Below are 11,251 nucleotides of genomic sequence, written 5' to 3' on the forward strand. Positions count from 1 at the left end.
CAGACACTACTCACCAAGGTAGAATGTACAGCATTGTCCTTATAAGCTGTGTCATGCCAATTGAGCTAGATGGTCCAAGACCATGGTCCCCAGAGCCCTCCGCCCAGCAATTCAGTCCCTCAGGGAGTTTGGATGTGTCTGTGGGGCTTCCATGACCTTTCCTTGTACAAGCTGTGCTAGTTTCTCCTGTAACAATACTAAAACTTAATACTCTCTTAATTGTGGAATAAAAACTTAAGCTATTACAGGTGACAGAAATATTAAAATTTAAAAAATAAAAATAAATAAACACATAACACACCAGTAACTTCACTGTGGCAGAAAAGTTGTTTACCCAATCTCTATTCTCCCTTCATCTTTTCCAAAAGAAGCCAGATTTTCTTTATGGTTGGTATTGTGTCCAGCTAAGGACATTTCCCAGCCTCTCCTGCAGCCAAAGATAACCATTTGACATAGTTCTGGCCAAATATCGAACAAGAAGTCACTGAATAGGCTTCCCAGAAAGCTCTTTAAAGGGAGCTGGTTCAGCCAGCAAACATTTTCCCCCTCCTTCTCCTTTCTCCATAGAGCATGCAAGGTGTGACTGGAGTTTTACAAGTAATCTGGAACCACGAGATAACCTTTTTTTTTTTTTAAACTCTTTTTTTTAAATTGTTGTAGTTTAAGTGAAAGTTTACAATTCAAGTTAGTCTCTCATACAAAAATTTATACATAAATTGTTATGGGACCCTAATTGCTCTCCCTATACTGTGACAGCACACTCCTCCTTTCTACCCGATTTCCCATGTCCATTCAACCAGCTCCTGACCCTCTCTGCCTTCTCACCTTCGGACAGAAGTTGCCCATCTAGTCTCATGTATCTACTTGAGCTAAGAAGCACACTCTTCACGAGTATCATTTTATGTCCCATAGTCCAGTCTAATCTTTGTTTGAAGACGTTGGCCTCAGGAATGGTTTTACTGTTGGGTTGACAGAGAGTCCGGGGATCATGCTTTCTGGGGCTCCTCCAGTCAGAGGCAGACCATTAAGTCTCGTCTTTTTACTAGAATTTGTGTTCTGCACCCCACTTTTCTCCTGCTCCATCAGGGACTCCCGTGAGGTAATGTTGAGGATAAAAACCAAACACTAAAGATAGCAGAGCAGAAAGTAGGAACTTGTGGCATTGACATCATCATGGAACTCTCATACCATTCCTAAACTGCCTGTCTTGAGATGTCTTTTAAATTAGAGAAAATTAACCTCTATATTATCTAACGCAGTTTTTTGAGATCTCTGTTACTCGCAATCAAATGCAATTCCCAACTTATAAAGTACACAGCCTTTAGAGATCCATGGGATTGTAGTTTCCTTAAGGAGTTATCCAAGTTCCACAGCACCTATGCATATAAAAGGCTATCAACTTCTTAAATAGTTTTTATTTTCTACCATTCTAGTTCAATGGGAATAAGCAAAATATATTGTTGGCAAACTGTTTTCATGAGTTGACAGAGGATAAACCATTAGAAATTAAAAACAAACAAACATGGAAATACCTGTATCAACATTATCTGAGTTCAATGAACTGGCAGAGTCAAAATTCCCTTCACTCACAAAAGCCAACTTCTCTAGATCAGCAAGCTGCCTTTGAATTGAGATGTGTCTCTCTGAAAGGAAAGGTAATTTTAAGAATTAGAAAATTATATTTTAACAATTTGTATTCCAGTTTCATTTCTATTAAACAGCATCATACAGAAGTTTACGCTTCTCTCGTAGCATAGTGTTCTAACACTCAGATGGGGAATAACTGCCACAACTGAGTTTACAAAATAACAAGTGTGCTACAGAATGTAAGGAAGTTGGGAAAAAACTCCATCGTATAGCCACGCCTTTTAAATTTTAACTAATTATTTACTGTAACTCTACAAGAAATGCTTCTGCTCTCTACAGAATACTGCAGTAAGAAACATAAGCCATGTTCCTTGTTTTCAAAGAACTTGCCATCAGGAGAGAGATATGAATGCATTAACTTTTAACTATAAAACAAAGCAGGGTCGCTTTAAGTTGAAATGAACTCATTGGTACCTAACAACAGGATGAAATGAATACTAGAGGTATTTTGCATTCAGCAAAAGTAATAATTAATTCCAACAAATGACCCTGAGAATGTTTTTACTGAAGAAGTGGCATCTGACTGAGACTTAAAGTACGAATAGATTTCAATAAGTAGAAATTTAATGGCTGGACCTTATAAACTGAAGTAATCTCACGAACAAGGTATGTTGTATTAAAGTACAACTATCCCTATCACACTCCTGGCTGGTATATAGATGTTTGGAAGATGGAGTAGGTAGGAAAATATGTTGCCAAAAATGTAGTACAGAACATGGAAATCATAAATTCTATTCAAGTTAGTTTGGACTTTGGACTTTATTCTTGAGGCAATAGTAAGTCTTCACAGGTTCCCGAGAAAGTGAATGTTATAACTTGAATGATATAATTTGAATGCATTTCAGGAGGGTATCTCTGTCAGCAGCAATTACTGCTGTTGTCAGTTGCGGTCAAGTCAGCTTTGACTCATGGCAACCACATGTACGACATAATGAAATGCTGCCTGGTCCTGCGCCATCTTTACAATCGATGGTATGCTTGAGTCTATTGTTTCGGCCACTGTGAATTTCGAGTGCATTCCAACGTAGGAGGCTCATCTTCTAGCACTATATTTTGTTGTGATCCACAGGGTTTCAATGGCCGATTTTCAGAAGTAGATTGCCAGGCCTTTCTCCCAAGTCTTAGCCTGGAAGCTCCGCTGAATCCCATCCACCATGGGTGACCCTGCTAGTATTTGAAATATTGGTGGTATAGCTTCCAGCAACATAGCAACACACAAGTTACCACAGCACAACAAACTAACGCACGGGTGGTAGGAAGACCAATTACAGAGGTGAGAAATTAGTAATGGAGAGGTATAGGAAAATAGATGGTAGAGAAAAAAAGCAACAGGACTTAGGGTTTGAGAACTAACAGTGAGGGGTAAAATCAAAAATAATTCTAAGATTTTGAGTCTGTATCATTGAAAATGATGGCACCAATGAAGGAAGAGAAAAATACTTGGCAGAAAGGAAGAGGAAAGGAGAAAATGAATTTAGTTTTTGATAGTGTGTTTCGACATGTACTGGTAGAGTGTTCATGTAGTAATGTCCGATAAAAGACCTCTTTAAAAGTGTTAAAAAGCAAAGATTTCACTTTGATCACTAAGGTGCACCTGACCCAAACCATGGTATTTTCAATCGCCTCATACGCATGCAAAAGCTGGACAAAGAGAAAGGAAGACCAAAGAGGAACTCATGTACTCAAATTGTGGTATTGGCGAACAATACTGAATATACCATGGACTGCCAGAAGAATGAACAAATCTGTCTTGGAGGATGTACAGCCAGAATAGTCTTTAGAAGTAAGGATGGAGAGACTTCATTTCACTTACTTTGGACACGTCATCAGGAGGCACCAACTGCTGGATAAAGACACCATGCTTTGTAAAGAAGAGGGTCAGTAAAAAGAGGGAGACCCTCAACAAGCTGGACTGGAACAGTGACTTCAACAATGGGCTCAAACATAGCAGTGACTGTGAGGATGGTGCAGGACCAGGCAATGTTGCGTTCTGTTATACACAGGGTTGCTATGAGTTGGAGCTGACTCAATGGCAACTAACAACAACAATGTCCAGTAGGCAGCTGAAAATTTGTTTTTGGAGTTCAGGGGGGATTCTGAATGGAGGTATAAACCATGAATACATATTCGCTGAAACTATTAAAATGGGTAAGAAAGCCCAAGGAAAATATGTGAAAAAGAGAAGGAAAAAGTCAAGACCCACTCTTGTCTAATTATGACTGATTCTTGACTGGGGAGGAGGATGCATTCCCTAATGCTGCTGAACCCATTTCTGATTAATATAAATGGATATAATCTGAAAATGAGGTATAGAGGGACATAGATATTATAAGAGATACAGAGAAAGAAGAACCAGGAAAGCAGACTCAAGATAATGCAGAAGACCCAAGGAAGAAGAGACTGTAAAAGAGAAAGTGTTCAACACTGATAAGTAACACAAACAGTTGTAGAGATGAAGAAAAGACCACTGGATTGATTATTCAGTAGGTCCTTGGTAACCCTTAAGAAAGCAGTGAGATGTATGGGAGTAGAAATGGGATTGGAAGGGAAAAAGAAGTACAGAAAATCAGTCTAGGTTATTTTTAATGTAAAGGATGACTTAAAAAGTGAGAGGATGAAGATAAAAGAATAGGAGATGATAACTGATGGGAAATGATCCCCAAGGAGACAGCATATGATGGGATAAACTATCAGATTATATTAGTAGGTTATACAGTTTAGAACCTTAATCGAGTTGCTGTACAGTTGATTCCAACTCATAGCTACCCAACGTGTGTCAGAGTAGAACAGTGCTCCACAGTGTTGTCAATGGCCGATTTTTCAGAAGCAGATCACCAGGCCTTTCTTCTGAGGCACATCTGGGTGGGCTCAAACCTCCAACCCTTTGGTTAGCAGCCAAGCACACTAACTGTTTGTATCACCCAGGGACTCCTACTTACAACCTTAAGCCTTTTAAATTCTGTTTTTTAAACTGCCACCTTCCTGCCTGTTCCATTCTCTCTAGCCTCACTCCATTTCTTTATTTACCCTTCTGAATAATTTGTCCTTGTTTGTCCCCTGCCACAAATAAGCAATAAGAAGGCAGGGACTATGTCTCATTCATCTTTTAAGTGGTTACTGCAGTAACTTGCACACAGCAGGCACTAAGGGTTGTTAATTAATAATTCTTAATAATCATTAGCCTTTATAGTTATAGTAGCACACTGACTCAATAATTTTGGAAATCCAATTCAGCACTATTGCACATTCAGCTCAAATTTACTAAAACACAATTTTTCATTTTATTTTTAAGTGAGCAAAAACAAAGAAAAACAAACATTATTGGTTAACTTCTTATAACAGGTATTGTTCAAATGACTTAAGATGAGATATAATTTCTGAATAGGCAAAATTTTTTCCCATTTGATAAAAAAACTTTGCACTGCTAGGTCAGACAGATTCAGGCAATGAATCCATGTGTACCCAAACCAACCAAATTTAATTTGTAACCACAAAGCCTATTCGGAATTCATAGTTCAAAGATCTGTGTATGTGAAAAAAGACATGTATCACTATATAAAGGTGTGCTTAGTGAAATCATTCTAATTACCAGACAGTATTAAGAGAAAGGTCTGATAAGTGAGAAGAGTGAAAATCCTATTGTCCACTATTGGAGAAAAATCTCAAAGATCTGTCTAAAACATTCATAATGTATGTCTATATACATCTTTGAAATCACTTTCTGGTTTAAGATAGCAGACAGACAACCTGTACTTAAATCACTCAACGTGCTTTCTGTAACACACGAATAATCCAGAAGTTAACAGACAAACCTCTTGCTAAATCACATGAGTCCAAGATGCCAGGAGGTTCTTTTGTAGCTTCTTCTGTTACTTTTTCCTCAATTTTCAATTCTATTTCAGATATGCCATCGTCATCTTGCATAGTTATGACTGATTTCAAAGGGCTAATTAGACCATCTAAAAATAATTAAAAAATGTGATTAGTATATATTTTGGTTCTAATGCATATCATATTTCTCAATCATTACATATTCATTCAAGTAATACATCTTCACATTTCTCACACATTCTACAAATTCATACTTACAAAATATGGAATGTACAAATAAACCTTTCCAAAATATGTTCAACATACTCTTAATGGCAGGGATTGGGTGGAGGAGGAAGCACGCATTCCCTAAAGCTGCTGAAGTCACTTTGGATTAACATAAACACACAATCTGGAATTGAGGTAGGGAGGCTTCTCACTTAGGAGAGTGTGTTCATACACACCTCTACCCCCACTGTAGGTACTGCTGAATAATCAACTAGTTTTATCTAGCACATACAAATTCTGACCTTATGTGATGAAGAAAGTCCTACTGGAGGCATGCTTTGTCTTTCCTGTGCTCAACCCTTCTTTTAAGTCTACTATAACAATTTATGTGTCGACTTAAAATTGCAAAACAACTCTATTACACTATAACCATCCAAGGGTTTTATAAACATTAAATTCACAACTGGCTTGGAAGTAGAAAAGACAATGAATTAAGGTATTTTAAGTTACAAGTCAGAAAGAGCGTAAAAGTCAATTTATGGACCACAAAATTAAAAACAAAACCTAACAACAACAAAAAATTTCTGGTTAATTCTTCTGTAGATCTTACATTTTAAAATGCACAGAAGATCCTTAAGAAAGTGTCATTCACCAGTCTTTTAAACACCTATATGGCCCAATAAATCACCACTTAGAAAACACGCAAACACATTCAGAAGCACAACACGCGCTATTAATTTTCAACAGTGGACTTCCGACTGGAGTACAAAACTCAATCAGTATTAATGCGTGAGGGAAGACACAGTACTTAATTTAGTCCACTCTTTTTTAAAACTACTTGTCAACCTCAAATTCTTTTTGGAAGCAAGCTGCTATGAATGAAAAAAAAATCATCTTTGTGTATGTCGAGTAATAAAGTCAGCTGATAGCAACGGTTTCTGTATCTGGGAAGTTAGAATCTACTACAGTGAACAGGTTGCCTCGCTTTCTATGTCACCTTTCAAAGGATCTAGTGAAACCTGGCCAACGGGGCTGACAGGGAAACTACCAAATTGTATGTAACTTCCCATCTGGTTGCAAAAGGCCCCCCCTTTAACTAAGAAGCCCTCAACCTCATTATTTCCTTCCATCTGCAGCACCCCTGGCCTCCACACATTCTCGAAGTTTATGCTATTGCCTTCTACTACTCTGTACCCATGTTTTATCTGACACACGGCCCGGGCCCACGCACTTCCCCTAAACCTGCCTTTCCCACATAAAAACCATCCCAGTGAAAAAGGGCCTCCCTTATCCCCCAGGAAGGCGCACTTTCTCGCTTTTCCTGCGGCAGAATGATTTGGGCCTCCTGCACTTACTGCTTTCAGCCTCCTCAGGGGCAGAGGCTAGGGACGGGGACGGGGACAGGGCCGAAGCCTGGGCCAGGGCGGGGGCTGGGGCAGGGGCCGAGGCCGGAGTCGGAGCCGAGGCTGGAGCCGGAGCTGGGGCCGGAGCCGAGGTCTGGGCCGAAGTTGGGACCCGAGCCGCGTTCGGGGCCGGGGTCGGGACCTGGACCTGAGCCACCTCTACCTCCTCCTTCTCCAGGGGCAGCAGCTCCTCCTCCGCCATATTCTCCATAGTTACCGCCTCCGTGCTAGGCCCGCCCAGGACCAGAAGGGGGCTGACGGCGGGGTGACTGAACTGGCGTGAATGCCCAGAGGGCTGGATCCAAGGAGTGGGAAAGCAAATGGTGGGAGCAGGATGCGTGCAACAGACAAATATGATGAAGAACAGTGGCCAAATCCTGTCGGCAGAAAAATAAAAACCCAGAGGCAGCAATTTAAAGTCCCGTCGATTCCCTTTCCCCGAGGCGTTACGACGCCACCACGGACTGCGCAGAAGCGTATCCAGGACGGCGTCCAATGAGATAAGAGAGCTCCGTTTCCACTGTGCGCCTTCGTTCCACCGGGCAACCACGGAATCTAACCAAAACTACAATACCCAGGGTGCACTGAGCCTCCTGGGGCGGCCGGAGTTTGAAGTCTTAAAACCAAATCGGGTGCGTGGAGTCAATTCCAACTCATAGTGACCCTATAAGACAAAGCAGAACTGTCCCCATAGAGTCTCGAAGGCCGTAATCTTTACAAGCTGACTGCCACATCTCTCTCCCCCGGAGCAGCTGGTAGCTTCCAACCACAGACCTCTTGGTTAGCAGCCAAGAGCTTAACAACTACGCCACCCTATAACTACTGTTCGAAGTCCAGGAGGAAGTAAATACACATCAAAACAAACTCTGGAGCGTTCTGGGGCTATCTGCATCAACGCACAAAACTACATTTCCCAGAGGGCATCGGGCCGGGGAGGTGGGGGTTGTCGCCTATTCTTGGCCTGGGCCTTCGGAGTCGCCACCTCTGCCTGCGCTGATAAGGTAGGGAACTAGGGGGTGCGTTGACGTTTCCCTGGGCAGGGTGCTTCGCCAGCCCTAGGGACCCCAGCGGGCGGCCGGCTGGCCGGCCTTGGGAACGAAAGGGTCACTTTTGCCTGGGCGGAGCGACCCTGTGGGCGGATCCGAGGTCGAGCCTGCTCTGTGGAGGTGTGGTTCCGGCCCGGCCCTGGCCCTGGGGCTCGTTTTCTCAGCGTTGCGTCTGGGCAGCGTCTTTGGAGCAGGTAGGTTAGGAAGGGCCGGAGCGCTTACCGCGGTGGTTTACGAGCTGCTGACGAGCTTGTCTGTCAGTCCAACTGACTTGGAATTGGGGTCCCCTGTTCAGTTCGTATCCTCAGCTCACATCGTGCCCTAGACACTATGTTTTTCTTGTTTTTAGTTTTGCTTTAGCCTACATGTTCCTAGTGTCGTCAGCGCTGCGCGTCCTGTGGATAGGGGTTTTTTGCCCTGCGCTTGTTTTTAGCCAGAGTTCTGAGTCGGCTAAGTTGCGGGGCGCTTGACTGATGCGATTCAGATTACCCAAGGAATATGCCACTGAGTCCCCTGCCCTCGGCACGTCTCTTCCCTTCATTCTCTGCACTTGCTTGCGCTCAAGTCTCGCTCGTTCTCTTTTTTTCGTTAAGCCCACTGCGACAGGCGGGAGAAAACCTGAGTTTTCTGGCTTCTTTATCTGGGACTTGTCCGAGTTTTATAAGGATCAGGGAAGGAGAGGGAAGTTCGTTTTAGTCTCAGATATAAGATTCACACTTCAGTTAAGCTTTGCTTGTCAATAAAGCTGGTACGTAATACCTGTCTTAGTCTATTTCCCACTTGTTTCAAAACTCAGAAGAGAGCGTGATTATTTTGCACTTTGAAACCAACAGGAAGCTAGTTTTTTCCTCTTTAGTTGTTAGGAAGTATTGTTTGTTCGTTTGTTTTCTCTCCTGCTAAGCTTCTGTGAGGGGCCCTGGTTGCGCAGTGGTTTAGTGCTCGGCTGCTAATCAAAAGGTTGGCGGTTTGACCACGAGCCACTTTACATCCTTGGAAACCCTATGGGGGCAGTTCTGCTCTGTTCTATAGAATCGCTATGAGTCGGAATACACTGTATAGCAATTTTTTTTTTAAGCTTCTGTGAGTTATAGTCCTAAAATTCTCTTAGTTATCCCCCTCCCACCTTTAAAACTACTATTTCTGGATGTATAGCTGACTCACTGTCAATTAAAAATGGGGTAATAACACTGATTATAACTTAATATAAATGCGTAGTGCCTTAACTATATTTGTGCATCATCCTAGAATCATTTTTTTTTTTAATTTCTAAAAGTCTTGAAGGTTAAAATTTTTTTTCTTCCATGGGATGGAATTCTTGAGACAAGTGATTTAGGAAATAATATTGGAGTTATTATTCCCTCTCCTTGAGCATACAGAATGTGACCCAGCTGGAGCTGGGCTCACAAGGACTCACAAGGACACATCAACTGGGCCCTGAGGTGTAAAGACAATAGCTAAGATAATCTTGGAAAATATCTTTTAGGGAAACTTTCACATAAAGCCGATCAAACACAACACAAAAGACTTTCCACTCTTATCTTCTTCTATTAGCATTTAGTGAATAGGAAATTTGTTGGACCAGTGAAGACCCTCCTGACTTTACTTACTGAAACCGGTACCAATGATTGTTAAGAAAGATGATTCAAAAAGTAAGATTACAGTTTCTAGCCAATCAGTGAAAAAGTGACGCTTTCAATGATTCTACCCATTTTGTGATGTGGATATATACCGATGATTCTGTAACCTTCCTTGGATTCGGGCAGACCTTCTAGCTCTGGCGGGATGCTTGTCCACTTCCCACTTTTATCGTTTTGAATATATGCCAAATAAAACTTTCTTTTTACTCTACTAAACTTTGTGATGTTTTTCCCCTACAACACAAGAAAGGGATGATTACTACTGTAATCTGGGAACTCAACTGTGAATCAACTACTGCCATAAATTATCTTACAAAGCAAAATTTTTGGGTAATTTAGAATCCGTTCTTAGAAGTCTATGTTGAATATTTTAATATTTAATTTTCTCTTAGCTCTCAGCATTATTTTCTTTTCATATTTATCAAAGAATTCTAAAAGTTTGATTTATTATGTCCTAGGGTAAAATCACAACAAAGTTACAGTAAAGCAAGAAGAAAGTTTATTCCGCATATATTCCAAGAAGCAAAAGTGGGAAATGGACAAGCATGCTACCAGAGCTATGTCTGAGAAATATTACAGAATCATCAGTATATATTGATGTTAGCCACAGATTGGCTAAAAACTGCTAAATCACTGTCGTCTACACCTTGAATTGTCTTTCTTAATAATCATTGGTACAAATTCAGTAAAGAGGGTCTTCACTGATCCAACAAATCTTACTATTTACTACTAATAGAAAAAGATAGGAGTTGAAAATACGAGAGTCTTTTGTGCTGTAAGTATTTGTTTATGTGATAAGTTCCCTAAAAGATGTTTTCCAAGATTGTCCTAGCTATTGTTTTTATACCTCAGGGCCCAGTTGATGTGTCTTTGTGTGAGTCCTTTGTGGGGATCTATGCCATTTAAACATGGCTGCACTATTGACAACTGCAGCCCCCACAGGCCTCTATGCTGTATACCACATGTTGGAGACTTGTCAGCGACATGTTGGAGACTTGTCAGCGATAAAGAGATTAGGCACGACTTGTTTTCCCAAACCTATTGTCCTGTTACTGATTGGCTTGTTTACCTGAATTCCTTCTCCCTTGCCAGAAACTTATTGTTACTCACCCAAAGCCCATTGTTCTGTTATTTGCTTCACTGCTTGCTGTATTGACTATAAAATAAACTCCTGGGACAGGAGCCGGGGTTCGACTCTTCAGAGTGACCCTCCTGGCCCCACTTCTCTGTAAGAGTTGTGGAATTGGTTATTGTCTCCGCTGCCCCGACATTTGCCACCGCTGTGACAGATGGTGCCCCGTGTGAGGACAGACTGCCGTATAGCTGCATAGGAGCCCTCGCACTCAGTCCCTTTAGGTGGTGAGTATCGGACGTCCATTTCAGGCTGTTTAAAGGCACAGCCCGAGAGCACCGGGTTTTTTCCGCAGGTGGAATTTTCCCAAACGCTCTCAGATCAGGCTGCTTTAGCCCCAGAGCAGCA

General features: G+C 41.6%; 2 protein-coding genes across 6 annotated transcripts in view; one reads left to right on the plus strand and one right to left on the minus strand.

Annotated features, from left to right (window-relative positions):
- Positions 1-9,502, minus strand: part of TRMT1L (tRNA methyltransferase 1 like) — a 47,506-nt gene extending 38,004 nt beyond the window's left edge. The window contains exons 1-3 of one of the 4 annotated variants that reach the window (XM_023728132.1): positions 8,357-9,502; positions 5,460-5,606; positions 1,533-1,643 (exon numbers count right to left, since the gene is read on the minus strand). In XM_023728132.1, the coding sequence (XP_023583900.1) occupies positions 1,533-1,643; positions 5,460-5,571 (223 nt within the window). In that variant the 5' untranslated portion in view covers positions 5,572-5,606; positions 8,357-9,502. Of the gene's footprint in view, positions 1-1,532; positions 1,644-5,459; positions 5,607-5,736; positions 7,011-7,040; positions 7,954-8,356 lie in introns of those variants that run through there. The other 3 variants (XM_023728131.1, XM_012554508.2, XM_023728130.1) reach the window with 3 other exon arrangements.
- The window catches only part of SWT1 (SWT1 RNA endoribonuclease homolog), a 126,405-nt gene continuing 123,126 nt past the window's right edge, over positions 7,973-11,251 (plus strand). Inside the window, exon 1 of one of the 2 annotated variants that reach the window (XM_004372915.2) lies at positions 7,973-8,089. The gene's annotated coding sequence lies outside the window, so the exon portion shown is untranslated. Of the gene's footprint in view, positions 8,090-8,180; positions 8,329-11,251 lie in introns of those variants that run through there. The other variant, XM_023728129.1, reaches the window with a different exon arrangement.

The sequence above is a fragment of the Trichechus manatus genome, unplaced genomic scaffold (genome assembly GCF_000243295.1).
Source record: "Trichechus manatus latirostris isolate Lorelei unplaced genomic scaffold, TriManLat1.0 scaffold00021, whole genome shotgun sequence".
Taxonomy (NCBI): domain Eukaryota; kingdom Metazoa; phylum Chordata; class Mammalia; order Sirenia; family Trichechidae; genus Trichechus; species Trichechus manatus.